This window comes from Cyrtonyx montezumae, unplaced genomic scaffold (genome assembly GCF_038088225.1).
Source record: "Cyrtonyx montezumae isolate F1298 unplaced genomic scaffold, pur_monq_1.0 scaffold_136, whole genome shotgun sequence".
Lineage (NCBI taxonomy): Eukaryota > Metazoa > Chordata > Aves > Galliformes > Odontophoridae > Cyrtonyx > Cyrtonyx montezumae.
The window spans coordinates 552-21,409 of record NW_027071866.1 but is presented as its reverse complement, the minus strand read 5'-3'; the positions used below and the strand labels follow the sequence as shown (position 1 = coordinate 21,409).

Below are 20,858 nucleotides of genomic sequence, written 5' to 3'. Positions count from 1 at the left end.
AGTGACACTGTGTGTGTCCGTGTGTCTGTGCGGTGACACTGTGTGTGTCCGTGTGTCCGTGCGGTGACACTGTGTGTGTCCGTGTGTCCGTGTGTCTGTGCAGTGACACTGTGTGTGTCCGTGTGTCCGTGCGGTGACACTGTGTGTGTCCGTGTGTCCGTGTGTCTGTGCAGTGACACTGTGTGTGTCCATGTGTCTGTGCAGTGACACTGTGTGTGTCCGTGTGTCCGTGCGGTGACACTGTGTGTGTCCGTGTGTCCGTGTGTCTGTGCAGTGACACTGTGTGTGTCCATGTGTCTGTGCGGTGACACTGTGTGTGTCCGTGTGTCCGTGTGGTGACACTGTGTGTGTCCGTGTGTCCGTGTGTCCGTGCGGTGACACTGTGTGTGTCCGTGTGTCCGTGCGGTGACACTGTGTGTGTCCGTGTGTCCGTGCGGTGACACTGTGTGTGTCCGTGTGTCCGTGTAGTGACACTGTGTGTGTCCGTGTGTCCGTGTGTCTGTGCGGTGACACTGTGTGTGACCGTGTGTCCGTGCGGTGACACTGTGTGTGTCCGTGTGTCTGTGCGGTGACACTGTGTGTGTCCGTGTGTCCGTGCGGTGACACTGTGTGTGTCCGTGTGTCCGTGTGGTGACACAGTGTGTGTCCGTGTGTCTGTGCGGTGACACTGTGTGTGTCCGTGTGTCCGTGCGGTGACACTGTGTGTGTCCATGTGGTGACACTGTGTGTGTCCGTGTGTCTGTGTGGTGACACTGTGTGTGTCCGTGTGTCCGTGTGTCTGTGCAGTGACACTGTGTGTGTCCGTGTGTCCGTGCGGTGACACTGTGTGTGTCCGTGTGTCCTTGCGGTGACACTGTGTGTGTCCGTGTGGTGACACTGTGTGTGTCCGTGTGGTGACACTGTGTGTGTCCGTGTGTCCGTGCGGTGACACTGTGTGTGTCCGTGTGGTGACACTGTGTGTGTCCGTGTGTCTGTGCGGTGACACTGTGTGTGTCCGTGTGTCCGTGTGTCTGTGCAGTGACACTGTGTGTGTCCGTGTGTCTGTGCGGTGACACTGTGTGTGTCCGTGTGTCCGTGCGGTGACACTGTGTGTGTCCGTGTGTCTGTGCGGTGACACTGTGTGTGTCCGTGTGTCCGTGTGTCTGTGCAGTGACACTGTGTGTGTCCGTGTGTCTGTGTGGTGACACTGTGTGTGTCCGTGTGTCCTTGCGGTGACACTGTGTGTGTCTGTGTGTCTGTGCAGTGACACTGTGTGTGTCCGTGTGTCCGTGCGGTGACACTGTGTGTGTCCGTGTGTCCGTGTGGTGACACTGTGTGTGTCCGTGTGTCCGTGTGTCTGTGCAGAGACACTGTGTGTGTCCGTGTGTCTGTGCGGTGACACTGTGTGTGTCCGTGTGTCCGTGCGGTGACACTGTGTGTGTCCGTGTGTCCGTGTGTCCGTGCAGTGGCAATGTGTGTGTCCGTGTGTCCGTGCGGTGACACTGTGTGTGTCCGTGTGTCCGTGCGGTGACACTGTGTGTGTCCGTGTGTCTGTGCGGTGACACTGTGTGTGACCGTGTGTCCGTGCGGTGACACTGTGTGTGTCCGTGTGTCTGTGCGGTGACACTGTGTGTGTCCGTGTGTCCGTGTGGTGACACTGTGTGTGTCCGTGTGTCCGTGTGTCTGTGCAGTGACACTGTGTGTGTCCGTGTGTCTGTGCGGTGACACTGTGTGTGTCCGTGTGTCCGTGCGGTGACACTGTGTGTGTCCGTGTTTCCGTGTAGTGACACTGTGTGTGTCCGTGTGTCCGTGTGTCTGTGCAGTGACACTGTGTGTGTCCGTGTGTCCGTGCGGTGACACTGTGTGTGTCCGTGTGTCTGTGCGGTGACACTGTGTGTGTTCGTGTGTCCGTGCGGTGACACTGTGTGTGTCCGTGTGTCCGTGCGGTGACACTGTGTGTGTCCGTGTGTCCGTGCGGTGACACTGTGTGTGTCCGTGTGTCTGTGCGGTGACACTGTGTGTGTTCGTGTGTCCGTGCGGTGACACTGTGTGTGTCCGTGTGTCTGTGCGGTGACACTGTGTGTGTCCGTGTGTCCGTGCGGTGACACTGTGTGTGTCCGTGTGGTGACACTGTGTGTGTCCGTGTGTCTGTGTGGTGACACTGTGTGTGTCCGTGTGTCCGTGTGTCTGTGCAGTGACACTGTGTGTGTCCATGTGTCTGTGCAGTGACACTGTGTGTGTCCGTGTGTCCGTGCGGTGACACTGTGTGTGTCCGTGTGTCTGTGCGGTGACACTGTGTGTGTCCGTGTGTCCGTGTGTCTGTGCAGTGACACTGTGTGTGTCCATGTGTCTGTGCAGTGACAGTGTGTGTGTCCGTGTGTCTGTGCGGTGACACTGTGTGTGTCCGTGTGTCCGTGCAGTGACACTGTGTGTGTCCGTGTGTCCGTGTGGTGACACTGTGTGTGTCCGTGTGTCCGTGTGTCTGTGCAGAGACACTGTGTGTGTCCGTGTGTCTGTGCGGTGACACTGTGTGTGTCCGTGTGTCCGTGCGGTGACACTGTGTGTGTCCGTGTGTCCGTGTGTCCGTGCAGTGGCACTGTGTGTGTCCGTGTGTCCGTGCGGTGACACTGTGTGTGTCCGTGTGTCTGTGCGGTGACACTGTGTGTGTCCGTGTGTCCGTGCAGTGACACTGTGTGTGTCCGTGTGTCCGTGCGGTGACACTGTGTGTGTCCGTGTGTCCGTGTGTCTGTGCAGTGACACTGTGTGTGTCCATGTGTCTGTGCAGTGACACTGTGTGTGTCCTTGTGTCTGTGCGGTGACACTGTGTGTGTCCGTGTGTCCTTGTGGTGACACTGTGTGTGTCCGTGTGTCCGTGTGTCTGCAGTGACACTGTGTGTGTCCGTGTGTCTGTGCGGTGACACTGTGTGTGACCGTGTGTCCGTGCGGTGACACTGTGTGTGTCCGTGTGTCCGTGCGGTGACACTGTGTGTGTCCGTGTGTCCGTGTGGTGACACTGTGTGTGTCCGTGTGTCCGTGTGTCCGTGCGGTGACACTGTGTGTGTCCGTGTGTCCGTGCGGTGACACTGTGTGTGTCCGTGTGTCCGTGTGTCTGTGCAGTGACACTGTGTGTGTCCGTGTGTCCGTGTGTCTGTGCGGTGACACTGTGTGTGTCCGTGTGTCCGTGTGGTGACACTGTGTGTGTCCGTGTGTCCGTGTGTCTGTGCAGTGACACTGTGTGTGTCCGTGTGTCTGTGTGGTGACACTGTGTGTGTCCGTGTGTCTGTGTGGTGACACTGTGTGTGTCCGTGTGTCCGTGCGGTGACACTGTGTGTGTCCGTGTGTCTGTGTGGTGACACTGTGTGTGTCCGTGTGTCCGTGTGTCTGTGCAGTGACACTGTGTGTGTCCGTTTGTCCGTGCGGTGACACTGTGTGTGTCCGTGTGTCCGTGCGGTGACACTGTGTGTGTCCGTGTGTCCGTGTGTCTGTGCAGTGACACTGTGTGTGTCCGTGTGTCTGTGCGGTGACACTGTGTGTGTCCGTGTGTCTGTGTGGTGACACTGTGTGTGTCCGTGTGTCCGTGCGGTGACACTGTGTGTCCGTGTGTCCGTGTGTCTGTGCAGTGACACTGTGTGTGTCCGTGTGTCTGTGCGGTGACACTGTGTGTGTCCGTGTGTCCGTGCGGTGACACTGTGTGTGTCCGTGTGTCCGTGTGTCTGTGCAGTGACACTGTGTGTTTCCGTGTGTCCGTGCGGTGACACTGTGTGTGTCCGTGTGTCCGTGTGTCTGTGTGGTGACACTGTGTGTGTCCGTGTGTCCGTGCGGTGACACTGTGTGTGTCCGTGTGTCCGTGTGTCCGTGCGGTGACACTGTGTGTGACCGTGTGTCCGTGCGGTGACACTGTGTGTGTCCGTGTGGTGACACTGTGTGTGTCCGTGTGTCCGTGTGTCTGTGCAGTGACACTGTGTGTGTCCGTGTGTCTGTGCGGTGACACTGTGTGTGTCCGTGTGTCTGTGTGGTGACACTGTGTGTGTCCGTGTGTCCGTGTGTCTGTGCAGTGACACTGTGTGTGTCCGTGTGTCTGTGCGGTGACACTGTGTGTGTCCGTGTGTCTGTGTGGTGACACTGTGTGTGTCCGTGTGTCCGTGTGTCCATGCGGTGACACTGTGTGTGTCCGTGTGTCCGTGTGGTAACACTGTGTTTGTCCGTGTGTCTGTGCAGTGACACTGTGTGTGTCCATGTGTCTGTGCAGTGACAATGTGTGTGTCCGTGTGTCCGTGCGGTGACACTGTGTGTGACCGTGTGTCCGTGCGGTGACACTGTGTGTGTCCGTGTGTCTGTGCGGTGACACTGTGTGTGTCCGTGTGTCTGTGCGGTGACACTGTGTGTGTCCGTGTTTCCGTGTGGTGACACTGTGTGTGTCCGTGTGTCCGTGTGTCTGTGCAGTGACACTGTGTGTGTCCGTGTGTCCGTACGGTGACACTGTGTGTGTCCGTGTGTCCGTGTGGTGACACTGTGTGTGTCCGTGTTTCCGTGTGTCCGTGCGGTGACACTGTGTGTGACCGTGTGTCCGTGCGGTGACACTGTGTGTGTCCGTGTGTCTGTGCAGTGACACTGTGTGTGTCCGTGTGTCCGTGCAGTGACACTGTGTGTGTCCGTGTGTCCGTGTGGTGACACTGTGTGTGTCCGTGTGTCCGTGCGGTGACACTGTGTGTGACCGTGTGTCCGTGCGGTGACACTGTGTGTGTCCGTGTGTCTGTGCGGTGACACTGTGTGTGTCCATGTGTCCGTGTGTCTGTGCAGTGACACTGTGTGTGTCCATGTGTCTGTGCAGTGACACTGTGTGTGTCCGTGTGTCTGTGCGGTGACACTGTGTGTGTCCGTGTGTCCGTGCGGTGACACTGTGTGTGTCCGTGTGTCTGTGTATCTGTGCAGTGACACTGTGTGTGTCCGTGTGTCCGTGCGGTGACACTGTGTGTGTCCGTGTGTCTGTGCGGTGCCACTGTGTGTGTCCGTGTGTCCCTGTGTTTGTGCAGTGACACTGTGTGTGTCCATGTGTCTGTGCAGTGACACTGTGTGTGTCCGTGTGTCTGTGCGGTGACACTGTGTGTGTCCGTGTGTCCGTGCGGTGACACTGTGTGTGTCCGTGTGTCTGTGCGGTGACACTGTGTGTGTCCGTGTGTCCGTGTGTCTGTGCAGTGACACTGTGTGTGTCCGTGTGTCTGTGTGGTGACACTGTGTGTGTCCGTGTGTCCTTGCGGTGACACTGTGTGTGTCCGTGTGTCTGTGTGTCTGTGCAGTGACACTGTGTGTGTCCGTGTGTCCGTGTGTCCGTGCGGTGACACTGTGTGTGTCCGTGTGTCCGTGTGGTGACACTGTGTGTGTCCGTGTGTCCGTGTGTCTGTGCAGAGACACTGTGTGTGTCCGTGTGTCCGTGCGGTGACACTGTGTGTGTCCGTGTGTCCGTGTGTCCGTGCAGTGACACTGTGTGTGTCCGTGTGTCCGTGCGGTGACACTGTGTGTGTCCGTGTGTCTGTGCGGTGACACTGTGTGTGTCCGTGTGTCCGTGCAGTGACACTGTGTGTGTCCTTGTGTCTGTGCGGTGACACTGTGTGTGTCCGTGTGTCCGTGTGTCTGTGCAGTGACACTGTGTGTGTCCATGTGTCTGTGCAGTGACACTGTGTGTGTCCTTGTGTCTGTGCGGTGACACTGTGTGTGTCCGTGTGTCTGTGCGGTGACACTGTGTGTGTCCGTGTGTCTGTGTATCTGTGCAGTGACACAGTGTGTGTCCATGTGTCTGTGCAGTGACACTGTGTGTGACCGTGTGTCCGTGCGGTGACACTGTGTGTGTCCGTGTGTCTGTGCGGTGACACTGTGTGTGTTCGTGTGTCCGTGCGGTGACACTGTGTGTGTCCGTGTGTCCGTGTGGTGACACTGTGTGTGTCCGTGTGTCCGTGTGTCTGTGCAGTGACACTGTGTGTGTCCGTGTGTCCGTGCGGTGACACTGTGTGTGTCCGTGTGTCTGTGCGGTGACACTGTGTGTGTCCGTGTGTCCGTGCGGTGACACTGTGTGTGTCCATGTGTCTGTGCAGTGACACTGTGTGTGTCCGTGTGTCCGTGTGTCTGTGCAGTGACACTGTGTGTGTCCATGTGTCTGTGCAGTGACAATGTGTGTGTCCGTGTGTCCGTGCGGTGACACTGTGTGTGACCGTGTGTCCGTGCGGTGACACTGTGTGTGTCCGTGTGTCTGTGCGGTGACACTGTGTGTGTCCGTGTGTCTGTGTGGTGACACTGTGTGTGTCCGTGTTTCCGTGTGGTGACACTGTGTGTGTCCGTGTGTCCGTGTGTCTGTGCAGTGACACTGTGTGTGTCCATGTGTCTGTACAGTGACAATGTGTGTGTCCGTGTGTCTGTGCAGTGACACTGTGTGTGTCCGTGTGTCCGTGCGGTGACACTGTGTGTGTCCGTGTGTCCGTGCGGTGACACTGTGTGTGACCGTGTGTCCGTGCGGTGACACTGTGTGTGTCCGTGTGTCCGTGCGGTGACACTGTGTGTGTTCGTGTGTCCGTGCGGTGACACTGTGTGTTTCCGTGTGTCCGTGTGGTGACACTGTGTGTGTCCGTGTGTCTGTGCGGTGACACTGTGTGTGTCCGTGTTTCCGTGTAGTGACACTGTGTGTGTCCGTGTGTCTGTGCGGTGACACTGTGTGTGTCCGTGTGTCCGTGCAGTGACACTGTGTGTGTCCGTGTGTCCGTGTGGTGACACTGTGTGTGTCCGTGTGTCTGTGCGGTGACACTGTGTGTGTCCGTGTTTCCGTGTAGTGACACTGTGTGTGTCCGTGTGTCCGTGTGTCTGTGCAGTGACACTGTGTGTGTCCATGTGTCTGTGCAGTGACACTGTGTGTGTCCGTGTGTCTGTGCGGTGCCACTGTGTGTGTCCGTGTGTCCCTGTGTTTGTGCAGTGACACTGTGTGTGTCCATGTGTCTGTGCAGTGACACTGTGTGTGTCCGTGTGTCTGTGCGGTGACACTGTGTGTGTCCGTGTGTCCGTGCGGTGACACTGTGTGTGTCCGTGTGTCCGTGTGTCTGTGCAGTGACACTGTGTGTGTCCGTGTGTCCGTGTGTCCGTGCGGTGACACTGTGTGTGTCCGTGTGTCCGTGTGTCTGTGCAGAGACACTGTGTGTGTCCGTGTGTCCGTGCGGTGACACTGTGTGTGTCCGTGTGTCCGTGTGTCCGTGCGGTGACACTGTGTGTGTCCGTGTGTCCGTGCGGTGACACTGTGTGTGTCCGTGTGTCTGTGCGGTGACACTGTGTGTGTCCGTGTGTCTGTGCGGTGACACTGTGTGTGTCCGTGTGTCCGTGCAGTGACACTGTGTGTGTCCGTGTGTCCGTGCGGTGACACTGTGTGTGTCCGTGTGTCCGTGTGTCTGTGCAGTGACACTGTGTGTGTCCATGTGTCTGTGCAGTGACACTGTGTGTGTCCTTGTGTCTGTGCGGTGACACTGTGTGTGTCCGTGTGTCCGTGTGGTGACACTGTGTGTGTCCGTGTGTCTGTGCGGTGACACTGTGTGTGTCCGTGTGTTCGTGCGGTGACACTGTGTGTGTCCGTGTGTCTGTGTATCTGTGCAGTGACACTGTGTGTGTCCATGTGTCTGTGCAGTGACACTGTGTGTGTCCGTGTGTCCGTGTGGTGACACTGTGTGTGTCCGTGTGTCCGTGTGGTGACACTGTGTGTGTCCGTGTGTCCGTGTATCTGTGCAGTGACACTGTGTGTGTCCGTGTGTCTGTGCGGTGACACTGTGTGTGTCCGTGTGTCCGTGTGTCCGTACGGTGACACTGTGTGTGTCCGTGTGTCCGTGTGGTGACACTGTGTGTGTCCGTGTGTCTGTGCGGTGACACTGTGTGTGTCCGTGTGTCCGTGCGGTGACACTGTGTGTGACCGTGTGTCCGTGCGGTGACACTGTGTGTGTCCATGTGTCTGTGCAGTGACACTGTGTGTGTCCGTGTGTCTGTGCGGTGACACTGTGTGTGTCCGTGTGTCCGTGCGGTGACACTGTGTGTGTCCGTGTGTCTGTGCGGTGCCACTGTGTGTGTCCGTGTGTCCCTGTGTTTGTGCAGTGACACTGTGTGTGTCCATGTGTCTGTGCAGTGACACTGTGTGTGTCCGTGTGTCTGTGCGGTGACACTGTGTGTGTCCGTGTGTCCGTGCGGTGACACTGTGTGTGTCCGTGTGTCTGTGCGGTGACACTGTGTGTGTCCGTGTGTCCGTGTGTCTGTGCAGTGACACTGTGTGTGTCCGTGTGTCTGTGTGGTGACACTGTGTGTGTCCGTGTGTCCTTGCGGTGACACTGTGTGTGTCCGTGTGTCCGTGTGTCTGTGCAGTGACACTGTGTGTGTCCGTGTGTCCGTGTGTCCGTGCGGTGACACTGTGTGTGTCCGTGTGTCCATGTGTCTGTGCAGAGACACTGTGTGTGTCCGTGTGTCCGTGCGGTGACACTGTGTGTGTCCGTGTGTCCGTGTGTCCGTGCAGTGACACTGTGTGTGTCCGTGTGTCCGTGCGGTGACACTGTGTGTGTCCGTGTGTCTGTGCGGTGACACTGTGTGTGTCCGTGTGTCCGTGCAGTGACACTGTGTGTGTCCGTGTGTCCGTGCGGTGACACTGTGTGTGTCCGTGTGTCCGTGTGTCTGTGCAGTGACACTGTGTGTGTCCATGTGTCTGTGCAGTGACACTGTGTGTGTCCTTGTGTCTGTGCGGTGACACTGTGTGTGTCCGTGTGTCCGTGTGGTGACACTGTGTGTGTCCGTGTGTCTGTGCGGTGACACTGTGTGTGTCCGTGTGTCTGTGTATCTGTGCAGTGACACTGTGTGTGTCCGTGTGTCCGTGCGGTGACACTGTGTGTGTCCGTGTGTCTGTGCAGTGACACTGTGTGTGTCCGTGTGTCCGTGTGGTGACACTGTGTGTGTCCGTGTGTCCGTGTATCTGTGCAGTGACACTGTGTGTGTCCGTGTGTCTGTGCGGTGACACTGTGTGTGTCCGTGTGTCCGTGTGTCTGTGCAGTGACACTGTGTGTGTCCGTGTGTCCGTACGGTGACACTGTGTGTGTCCGTGTGTCCGTGTGGTGACACTGTGTGTGTCCGTGTGTCCGTGCGGTGACACTGTGTGTGTCCGTGTGTCCGTGCGGTGACACTGTGTGTGTCCGTGTGTCCGTGTGGTGACACTGTGTGTGTCCGTGTGTCCGTGTGTCTGTGCAGTGACACTGTGTGTGTCCGTGTGTCCATGTGGTGACACTGTGTGTGTCCGTGTGTCTGTGCTGTGACACTGTGTGTGTCCGTGTTTCCGTGTAGTGACACTGTGTGTGTCCGTGTGTCTGTGCGGTGACACTGTGTGTGTCCGTGTGTCTGTGCGGTGACACTGTGTGTGTCCGTGTGTCCGTGTGTCTGTGCAGTGACACTGTGTGTGTCCATGTGTCTGTGCAGTGACACTGTGTGTGTCCGTGTGTCTGTGCGGTGACACTGTGTGTGTCCGTGTGTCCGTGCGGTGACACTGTGTGTGTCCGTGTGTCTGTGCGGTGACACTGTGTGTGTCCGTGTGTCCGTGTGTCTGTGCAGTGACACTGTGTGTGTCCGTGTGTCTGTGTGGTGACACTGTGTGTGTCCGTGTGTCCTTGCGGTGACACTGTGTGTGTCCGTGTGTCCGTGTGTCTGTGCAGTGACACTGTGTGTGTCCGTGTGTCCGTGTGTCCGTGCGGTGACACTGTGTGTGTCCGTGTGTCTGTGCAGTGACACTGTGTGTGTCCATGTGTCTGTGCAGTGACAATGTGTGTGTCCGTGTGTCCGTGCGGTGACACTGTGTGTGACCGTGTGTCCGTGCGGTGACACTGTGTGTGTCCGTGTGTCTGTGCGGTGACACTGTGTGTGTCCGTGTGTCTGTGTGGTGACACTGTGTGTGTCCGTGTTTCCGTGTGGTGACACTGTGTGTGTCCGTGTGTCCGTGTGTCTGTGCAGTGACACTGTGTGTGTCCGTGTGTCCGTACGGTGACACTGTGTGTGTCCGTGTGTCCGTGTGGTGACACTGTGTGTGTCCGTGTGTCCGTGTGTCTGTGCAGTGACACTGTGTGTGTCCGTGTGTCCGTGTGGTGACACTGTGTGTGTCCGTGTGTCTGTGCAGTGACACTGTGTGTGTCCGTGTGTCCGTGCGGTGACACTGTGTGTGTCCGTGTGTCCGTGCGGTGACACTGTGTGTGACCGTGTGTCCGTGCGGTGACACTGTGTGTGTCCGTGTGTCTGTGCGGTGACACTGTGTGTGTTCGTGTGTCCGTGCGGTGACACCGTGTGTTTCCGTGTGTCCGTGTGGTGACACTGTGTGTGTCCGTGTGTCCGTGCAGTGACACTGTGTGTGTCCGTGTGTCCGTGTGGTGACACTGTGTGTGTCCGTGTGTCCGTGCGGTGACACTGTGTGTGACCGTGTGTCCGTGCGGTGACACTGTGTGTGTCCGTGTGTCTGTGCGGTGACACTGTGTGTGTCCATGTGTCCGTGTGTCTGTGCAGTGACACTGTGTGTGTCCATGTGTCTGTGCAGTGACACTGTGTGTGTCCGTGTGTCTGTGCGGTGACACTGTGTGTGTCCGTGTGTCCGTGCGGTGACACTGTGTGTGTCCGTGTGTCTGTGTATCTGTGCAGTGACACTGTGTGTGTCCGTGTGTCCGTGCGGTGACACTGTGTGTGTCCGTGTGTCTGTGCGGTGCCACTGTGTGTGTCCGTGTGTCCCTGTGTTTGTGCAGTGACACTGTGTGTGTCCATGTGTCTGTGCAGTGACACTGTGTGTGTCCGTGTGTCTGTGCGGTGACACTGTGTGTGTCCGTGTGTCCGTGCGGTGACACTGTGTGTGTCCGTGTGTCTGTGCGGTGACACTGTGTGTGTCCGTGTGTCCGTGTGTCTGTGCAGTGACACTGTGTGTGTCCGTGTGTCTGTGTGGTGACACTGTGTGTGTCCGTGTGTCCTTGCGGTGACACTGTGTGTGTCCGTGTGTCTGTGTGTCTGTGCAGTGACACTGTGTGTGTCCGTGTGTCCGTGTGTCCGTGCGGTGACACTGTGTGTGTCCGTGTGTCCGTGTGGTGACACTGTGTGTGTCCGTGTGTCCGTGTGTCTGTGCAGAGACACTGTGTGTGTCCGTGTGTCCGTGCGGTGACACTGTGTGTGTCCGTGTGTCCGTGTGTCCGTGCAGTGACACTGTGTGTGTCCGTGTGTCCGTGCGGTGACACTGTGTGTGTCCGTGTGTCTGTGCGGTGACACTGTGTGTGTCCGTGTGTCCGTGCAGTGACACTGTGTGTGTCCTTGTGTCTGTGCGGTGACACTGTGTGTGTCCGTGTGTCCGTGTGTCTGTGCAGTGACACTGTGTGTGTCCATGTGTCTGTGCAGTGACACTGTGTGTGTCCTTGTGTCTGTGCGGTGACACTGTGTGTGTCCGTGTGTCTGTGCGGTGACACTGTGTGTGTCCGTGTGTCTGTGTATCTGTGCAGTGACACTGTGTGTGTCCATGTGTCTGTGCAGTGACACTGTGTGTGACCGTGTGTCCGTGCGGTGACACTGTGTGTGTCCGTGTGTCTGTGCGGTGACACTGTGTGTGTTCGTGTGTCCGTGCGGTGACACTGTGTGTGTCCGTGTGTCCGTGTGGTGACACTGTGTGTGTCCGTGTGTCCGTGTGTCTGTGCAGTGACACTGTGTGTGTCCGTGTGTCCGTGCGGTGACACTGTGTGTGTCCGTGTGTCTGTGCGGTGACACTGTGTGTGTCCGTGTGTCCGGGCGGTGACACTGTGTGTGTCCATGTGTCTGTGCAGTGACACTGTGTGTGTCCGTGTGTCCGTGTGTCTGTGCAGTGACACTGTGTGTGTCCATGTGTCTGTGCAGTGACAATGTGTGTGTCCGTGTGTCCGTGCGGTGACACTGTGTGTGACCGTGTGTCCGTGCGGTGACACTGTGTGTGTCCGTGTGTCTGTGCGGTGACACTGTGTGTGTCCGTGTGTCTGTGTGGTGACACTGTGTGTGTCCGTGTTTCCGTGTGGTGACACTGTGTGTGTCCGTGTGTCCGTGTGTCTGTGCAGTGACACTGTGTGTGTCCATGTGTCTGTACAGTGACAATGTGTGTGTCCGTGTGTCTGTGCAGTGACACTGTGTGTGTCCGTGTGTCCGTGCGGTGACACTGTGTGTGTCCGTGTGTCCGTGCGGTGACACTGTGTGTGACCGTGTGTCCGTGCGGTGACACTGTGTGTGTCCGTGTGTCCGTGCGGTGACACTGTGTGTGTCCGTGTGTCCGTGCGGTGACACTGTGTGTGTTCGTGTGTCCGTGCGGTGACACTGTGTGTTTCCGTGTGTCCGTGTGGTGACACTGTGTGTGTCCGTGTGTCTGTGCGGTGACACTGTGTGTGTCCGTGTTTCCGTGTAGTGACACTGTGTGTGTCCGTGTGTCTGTGCGGTGACACTGTGTGTGTCCGTGTGTCCGTGCAGTGACACTGTGTGTGTCCGTGTGTCTGTGCGGTGCCACTGTGTGTGTCCGTGTGTCCCTGTGTTTGTGCAGTGACACTGTGTGTGTCCATGTGTCTGTGCAGTGACACTGTGTGTGTCCGTGTGTCTGTGCGGTGACACTGTGTGTGTCCGTGTGTCCGTGCGGTGACACTGTGTGTGTCCGTGTGTCCGTGTGTCTGTGCAGTGACACTGTGTGTGTCCGTGTGTCCGTGTGTCCGTGCGGTGACACTGTGTGTGTCCGTGTGTCCGTGTGTCTGTGCAGAGACACTGTGTGTGTCCGTGTGTCCGTGCGGTGACACTGTGTGTGTCCGTGTGTCCGTGTGTCCGTGCGGTGACACTGTGTGTGTCCGTGTGTCCGTGCGGTGACACTGTGTGTGTCCGTGTGTCTGTGCGGTGACACTGTGTGTGTCCGTGTGTCCGTGCAGTGACACTGTGTGTGTCCGTGTGTCCGTGCGGTGACACTGTGTGTGTCCGTGTGTCCGTGTGTCTGTGCAGTGACACTGTGTGTGTCCATGTGTCTGTGCAGTGACACTGTGTGTGTCCTTGTGTCTGTGCGGTGACACTGTGTGTGTCCGTGTGTCCGTGTGGTGACACTGTGTGTGTCCGTGTGTCTGTGCGGTGACACTGTGTGTGTCCGTGTGTTCGTGCGGTGACACTGTGTGTGTCCGTGTGTCTGTGTATCTGTGCAGTGACACTGTGTGTGTCCATGTGTCTGTGCAGTGACACTGTGTGTGTCCGTGTGTCCGTGTGGTGACACTGTGTGTGTCCGTGTGTCCGTGTGGTGACACTGTGTGTGTCCGTGTGTCCGTGTATCTGTGCAGTGACACTGTGTGTGTCCGTGTGTCTGTGCGGTGACACTGTGTGTGTCCGTGTGTCCGTGTGTCCGTACGGTGACACTGTGTGTGTCCGTGTGTCCGTGTGGTGACACTGTGTGTGTCCGTGTGTCTGTGCGGTGACACTGTGTGTGTCCGTGTGTCCGTGCGGTGACACTGTGTGTGACCGTGTGTCCGTGCGGTGACACTGTGTGTGTCCATGTGTCTGTGCAGTGACACTGTGTGTGTCCGTGTGTCTGTGCGGTGACACTGTGTGTGTCCGTGTGTCCGTGCGGTGACACTGTGTGTGTCCGTGTGTCTGTGCGGTGCCACTGTGTGTGTCCGTGTGTCCCTGTGTTTGTGCAGTGACACTGTGTGTGTCCATGTGTCTGTGCAGTGACACTGTGTGTGTCCGTGTGTCTGTGCGGTGACACTGTGTGTGTCCGTGTGTCCGTGCGGTGACACTGTGTGTGTCCGTGTGTCTGTGCGGTGACACTGTGTGTGTCCGTGTGTCCGTGTGTCTGTGCAGTGACACTGTGTGTGTCCGTGTGTCTGTGTGGTGACACTGTGTGTGTCCGTGTGTCCTTGCGGTGACACTGTGTGTGTCCGTGTGTCCGTGTGTCTGTGCAGTGACACTGTGTGTGTCCGTGTGTCCGTGTGTCCGTGCGGTGACACTGTGTGTGTCCGTGTGTCCATGTGTCTGTGCAGAGACACTGTGTGTGTCCGTGTGTCCGTGCGGTGACACTGTGTGTGTCCGTGTGTCCGTGTGTCCGTGCAGTGACACTGTGTGTGTCCGTGTGTCCGTGCGGTGACACTGTGTGTGTCCGTGTGTCTGTGCGGTGACACTGTGTGTGTCCGTGTGTCCGTGCAGTGACACTGTGTGTGTCCGTGTGTCCGTGCGGTGACACTGTGTGTGTCCGTGTGTCCGTGTGTCTGTGCAGTGACACTGTGTGTGTCCATGTGTCTGTGCAGTGACACTGTGTGTGTCCTTGTGTCTGTGCGGTGACACTGTGTGTGTCCGTGTGTCCGTGTGGTGACACTGTGTGTGTCCGTGTGTCTGTGCGGTGACACTGTGTGTGTCCGTGTGTCTGTGTATCTGTGCAGTGACACTGTGTGTGTCCGTGTGTCCGTGCGGTGACACTGTGTGTGTCCGTGTGTCTGTGCAGTGACACTGTGTGTGTCCGTGTGTCCGTGTGGTGACACTGTGTGTGTCCGTGTGTCCGTGTATCTGTGCAGTGACACTGTGTGTGTCCGTGTGTCTGTGCGGTGACACTGTGTGTGTCCGTGTGTCCGTGTGTCTGTGCAGTGACACTGTGTGTGTCCGTGTGTCCGTACGGTGACACTGTGTGTGTCCGTGTGTCCGTGTGGTGACACTGTGTGTGTCCGTGTGTCCGTGCGGTGACACTGTGTGTGTCCGTGTGTCCGTGCGGTGACACTGTGTGTGTCCGTGTGTCCGTGTGGTGACACTGTGTGTGTCCGTGTGTCCGTGTGTCTGTGCAGTGACACTGTGTGTGTCCGTGTGTCCATGTGGTGACACTGTGTGTGTCCGTGTGTCTGTGCTGTGACACTGTGTGTGTCCGTGTTTCCGTGTAGTGACACTGTGTGTGTCCGTGTGTCTGTGCGGTGACACTGTGTGTGTCCGTGTGTCCGTGCGGTGACACTGTGTGTGTCCGTGTGTCTGTGCGGTGACACTGTGTGTGTCCGTGTGTCCGTGTGTCTGTGCAGTGACACTGTGTGTGTCCATGTGTCTGTGCAGTGACACTGTGTGTGTCCGTGTGTCTGTGCGGTGACACTGTGTGTGTCCGTGTGTCCGTGCGGTGACACTGTGTGTGTCCGTGTGTCTGTGCGGTGACACTGTGTGTGTCCGTGTGTCCGTGTGTCTGTGCAGTGACACTGTGTGTGTCCGTGTGTCTGTGTGGTGACACTGTGTGTGTCCGTGTGTCCTTGCGGTGACACTGTGTGTGTCCGTGTGTCCGTGTGTCTGTGCAGTGACACTGTGTGTGTCCGTGTGTCCGTGTGTCCGTGCGGTGACACTGTGTGTGTCCGTGTGTCTGTGCGGTGACACTGTGTGTGTCCGTGTGTTCGTGCAGTGACACTGTGTGTGTCCGTGTGTCTATGCAGAGACACTGTGTGTGTCCGTGTGTCCGTGCGGTGACACTGTGTGTGTCCGTGTGTCTGTGCGGTGACACTGTGTGTGTCCGTGTGTCCGTGTGTCCGTGCGGTGACACTGTGTGTGTCCGTGTGTCTGTGCGGTTACACTGTGTGTGTCCGTGTGTCCGTGTGTCCGTGCGGTGACACTGTGTGTGTCCGTGTGTCCGCGCGGTGACACTGTGTGTGTCCGTGTGTCTGTGCGGTGACACTGTGTGTGTCCGTGTGTCCGCGCGGTGACACTGTGTGTGTCCGTGCGGTGCTGCTAAAGGATACTGACGGTGTAAGTGCCACCACCGCTGTCCCTGGATTTGGCCACGAACTGCAGCTGAGAGAGCAGGGAAACGTCACCGGGAAACGTCACCGCGGGACGGCCACACCCACTGCCCCCCACTGTCCCCATTGCGCCCCCACAGTGCCCCCCCACTGCGTCCACTGTGCCCCCACTGCCTCCCCACTGTCCACCCAGCCCCCCACTGACCCCACTGCCCCCCCACTGACCCCACTGTGCCCCCGCACTGTGCCCCCCGCCCCCCACTGTGCCCCCCCACGCTGTCCCGGCGGTGCTCACCGGGTCCTCCGCCAGCAGCGCCAAATACTGCTCCACCACCGCCCGCGGGAGCCCCAACCCCGGCGGCAGAGCGCGGAAAATCTGCGGGGACGGACAGAGCGCCGTCAGCGGGACACAGCGACACCCCAACACCGGGACAGAGGGACACCCCAACACCGGGACAGGCACCCCAACACCGGGACACAGCGACACCCCAACACCGGGACAGGCACCCCAACACCGGGACAGGCACCCCAACACTGGGACACAACACCGGGACAGAAGAACACCCCAACACCGGGACACAACAATACATGCACACACAGACACCATAGGACACACTCACACACGGACACATGCACACACGCATGGACACACACACGCGGACACACACGCGCACACATACGCACCTCGTGGGCCGACAGTGGCTGCGTGTGCGCAGCGCCCGACGCCGTCGTGACCTCACTGAGACGGAGCATCGTGCGCACGATCTCACTGCTCGGCTGCACCGCGGCGTCACCGACCGCGGGGGGAAGGGCGGCAGCCCCCCACCCCACAGCCCCCACCCCACAGCCCCCAGCCCATAGACCCCACCCCACAGCCCCCACCCCACCAGCCCCATTCCATAGCCCCCACCCCACAGCCCCCAGCCACCACACCCCACAGCCCTCCCACCATAGCCCCCACCCCACAACTTGCAGCCCCCACCCCACAGCCCAATTTCACAGACCCCACCCCACAGCCCCCCACCCCACAGCTCCCCCACCCCACAGCCCCCACCCCACAGCCTCCACACCCCACAGCCCCCACCCCACAACTTGCAGCCCCCACCCCACAGCCCCTACACCACAGCTCCCACCCCACAGCCCCATTCCATAGCCTCCACCCCACAGCCTCCCCACCCCACAACTCGCAGCCCCCTCCCCACAGCCCCCTCAGCCCCCCACCTGGTCCACACGGTTGGCCACGGCGCTGACGATGGCCTGGTCCCGGAAGTGCTGGTGGAAGCGCTCCACGTTCACTTGCCAATAAATGCCATCGTCGGGGGGGGGCTGCGGGGGGGGTCGGATCTGGAGCCCCAAAAACGGCGTGGGACGGCCCGAAACAGCCCGAAAACCGAAACGCAGGGCGGAGAGGGAGGGGGTCCAGGGGTGGAGGGGGGTTTGGGGATGGAGTAATGGTGTGGGGATGGAGGGGGGTTGGGGGGATGGAGGGTTTGGGGATGGAGGGTTTGGGAACGGAGGAGGGTCCGGGGCTGCAGAGGCCACGCAGCTCATGGCCGCCCCCACCCCATTCCCACAGCCCCCACTCCCACGCGTGGCCCCACGGCCCCGAGGTGGGGCGGCCCCACGGGTACCTCCGCAGCCCCATCGCGGTTCTGCTTCTGCTTCTTCGCGCTGGGCCCACCGCCCTCCTCCTCATCGCACGACCGCCGCCGCTTCCCCTTCCCTGCGGCACCGCCGAGCGCTCACAAACACAGCCCGCGACCCCCGCCCCACGGCCCCACCCCACACCCACAGCCTTCAGCCCCCCAGCTCTGACCCACAGCCTTCACCCGCACACTGTGGCCCCTCACCTTCAGCCCGTGACCCCCAGACCCCACCCGCGGCCTTCAGCCCCAAAGCTCTGACCCACAGCCCCCCAGTCCACGACCCCCAGCCCTCACCCACAGCCCGTGGCCCCCCCACCTCTCACCTTCAGCCCACGACCCCCAGCCCCCACCCACAGCCCCCCACCCCTCACCCCCAGCCCCACCCAGCTCTGTACCGCCCAGCTCTTAACCCCCAGCCCTGAGCCCCCAGCCCCAACCAGCAGCACCAGCCCTTACTCCCCAGCCCCCTCCCCCCTCCCCTCAGCCCCTCGTCTTCAACCCCCAGCCCTCACCCCCTCCCCTCCCCCCCCCCCCCCCCCGGCAGTGCGCTGACCGACGATGCTGATGTTGGGCAGGGTGTACATGTCCTTGTCGCTGATCACGAGGGTGGGGGCGGCGGGGGGCGGCGCGTCCTGGACGCCGTCGGGAACGCGCGGGCAGCGCTGCACGAAGTGCGTGTCCACGAGGCGCGTGAACGCGCTCACCACGTCCGAGTAATCCATGCACTGCCCGTCTGCACCGCGCAGAGCGGCGTCAGCGCGGGGGGTCCGGGCCCCCCCCCCACAGTACCGCGGCTGTGCCCGGGGGCGGCTGCGGGGCGTTTTTGGGGGGGGGTGCGGGCTCCGCTCCTCCGTCCGCCCGCGCTCACTCTGCCTCCGCTGAGACCCCACGGAGCTGCGGCGGCCCCCACCCCCCCCCGCCCCCCCCACATGGCCTCGGTGAGGCGGTCCGCAACCCCTGGCCCCACCCCCCGTCACCCCTACCCACACCCACCCCGTCCCCACCCCCACCCCTCCTCGTCACCCCCTGCCCCCCCAACTTGCACGGTCCCGGTGAGCCCCCCCCACCTTGCACGGTGTCGGTGAGCCGGTCCCCCCCCACCCGGTCCCCCCTCCCCCCCCACCTTGCACGGTGTCGGTGAGCCGGTCCCCCCCCACCCGGTCCCCCCTCCCCCCCCACCTTGCACGGTGTCGGTGAGCCGGTCCCCCGCACCTTGCATGGTGTCGGTGAGGCGGTCGGCCACTTGCCGCACGGCGGCGCTCATGCTCAGGCAGCCGTGCAGGAGCAGCTCCTCCACCACGAGCTCCGCGCTGTCCCCGTACAGCGCTTTGGCGGTGTAGATGTAGCGCGGGTAGCGCAGCACGCGCAGCACCCGCCCGCACCGCACCGCGTAATGCACCGCCCCGCGCGGCTGCGCCTCGAACACGGCCAGCTGCTGCTGCAGCAGCACGCACAGCGCGCGGCGCACCTGCGGGAGAGCGCGGGGCGGGGGGCGGGAGCGGGGGGACACGGGAGCGGGGGGACACGGGAGCGGGGGGACACGGGAGCGGGGGGACACGGGAGCGGGGGGACACGGGAGCGGGGGAACACGGGAGCGGGGGAACACGGGAGCGGGGGAACACGGGAGCGGGGGAACACGGGAGCGGGGGAATGGGGACGGGGATGGGAGCGGGGAGACGGATGGGAGCGGGGACAGGAGCGGGAGCGGGGAGATGGACAGGAGCGGGGACGGGGAGCAGGGACGGGAGCGGGGATGGGAGCGGGGAGACGGACGGGAGTGGGGGGACAGGGAAACGGATGGGAGCGGGGACGGGGACGGGAGCGGGGAGACGGACGGGAGCGGGGGAACGGGCGAATGGGGGAGCGCGGATGGGAGTGGGGACGGGAGCAGTGATGGGAGTGGGGAGACGGATGGGAGTGGGGAGATGGACGGGAGCGGGGACAGGGACGGGGGAACGGCGACGGGAGCAGGGGAATGGGGACAGGGATGTGAACGGGGGAACAGGAGCGCGGACAGGGGAATGGGGGAGCGGGGGAACGGGGGGAGCGCAGATGGGAGCGGGGACAGGGAACAGGGAGCGGGGACAGGAGCGGGAGCGGGGATGGGAGCGGAGGAATGGGAACAGGGACGGGGACGGGAGCCGGGAACAGGAGCGGGGAACGGGGGAATGGGGACAGGAGAACAGAACGGGGACAGGAGTGGGGGAACGGGGACAGGGAATGGGGACGGGGGAACAGGGACCGGGATGAGAGGAACAGGGGAACAGGGACGGGGGAACGGGAAGCGGGGCACAGGAAGTGGGGGAACGGGAAACAATGGCACGGGAAACGGGGGCACAGGGACAGGGGGAACAGGAACGGGGGGAACGGGGACCGGGGTCAGCTGTGCGTGGGGCGGGCACAAGGAGCGCCCCTCCCCCACTGCTGCACTGCACGGCCGAGCCCGGGGACACAGAGAGCGGCTGCGGGGTGAGTGTGCAGTGATGTGAGTGTGCACCACGGTGGTGTGAGTGTGCATCGGGATGTGAGTGTGCACCACGGCGGTGCGAGTGTGCAGTGATGTGAGTGTGCACCACGGCAGTGTGAGTGTTCACCAGGATGTGAGCGTGCACCACAGTGGTGTGAGCGTGCACCGGGATGTGTGAGTGTGCACAGCGATGTGAGTGTGCAGCACAGTGTGCACGAGGATCACTCACACCACTGCTGTGTGCACGAGGCTCTCACACCTCAGCACTGTGCACGAGGATCACACCTCCCCCCGCAGCGCTGTGTGCACGAGGCTGTGACGCTACACGTGTCGGTGCCCCGGTGCCGCAGTGTCCCAGTGCCCCGGTGCCGCAGTGCCGCACGTGTCGGTGCCCCGGTGCCGCAGTGCCACAAGTGTCGGTGCCCCCGGTGCCCCGGTGCCGTACCTGTGGCAGCCGCAGCCCGGTCCCGGTGAGCACGGTGTGCAGTGCAGCGCTGCCCGCGCGCACCAGGAACTCTCCGACCGCCGCCACAATGTCCCCAAAGTGCTCCCGCAGCAAAAGGGAACACAGCTGCAGCTCCGCCTGCGTCATCTGGGGGGCAGGGGGGGGGGAGGGGGGGAGGGGATGGGGGGGGGAATGAGGCGGGAGAGGGAATGGGGGAGAAGGGATTGGGAGGGGAATGGGGGGAATAGGGGGGGAATGGGGGAAGGGGGAATAGAGGAAGGGGAATGGGGGGAGAGGAATGGGGGAGAATGGGGGACAGGGAATGGAGGGGGAGGGAATGGAGGGGAGGGAAATGGGGGGGGGAGGGGAATGGGGGGAGAAATGGAAGAGGGGTGGGAATGAGGGAGGAGGGGGGGAGAAATGGGGGTGGAATGGGGGGGAGGGAGAATAATGGGGGGGAGGAGGGGGAGGAGGGGAAGGGTGGGGTGGAAATGGGGGGGACGATGTTATTTTGGGGGGGAGTGGTGGTACCGCAGCCCCCCCCCGCGGCCCCGAACTGCAGCGCC

At 60.7% G+C, this 20,858-nt stretch overlaps 1 protein-coding gene across 1 annotated transcript in view; it reads right to left on the bottom strand.

The window, feature by feature from the left end:
* The window catches only part of POLR3C (RNA polymerase III subunit C), a 59,177-nt gene extending 38,738 nt beyond the window's left edge, over window positions 1-20,439 (bottom strand). Inside the window, exons 1-8 of the mRNA XM_065731195.1 lie at window positions 20,293-20,439; window positions 18,593-18,848; window positions 17,934-18,113; window positions 17,366-17,457; window positions 16,956-17,060; window positions 16,419-16,511; window positions 16,030-16,110; window positions 15,735-15,786 (exon numbers count right to left, since the gene is read on the bottom strand). Of these exons, the coding sequence (XP_065587267.1) occupies window positions 15,735-15,786; window positions 16,030-16,110; window positions 16,419-16,511; window positions 16,956-17,060; window positions 17,366-17,457; window positions 17,934-18,113; window positions 18,593-18,848; window positions 20,293-20,439 (1,006 nt within the window). The remainder of the gene's footprint in view (window positions 1-15,734; window positions 15,787-16,029; window positions 16,111-16,418; window positions 16,512-16,955; window positions 17,061-17,365; window positions 17,458-17,933; window positions 18,114-18,592; window positions 18,849-20,292) is intronic.
* Window positions 20,440-20,858: the final 419 nt, after the last annotated feature.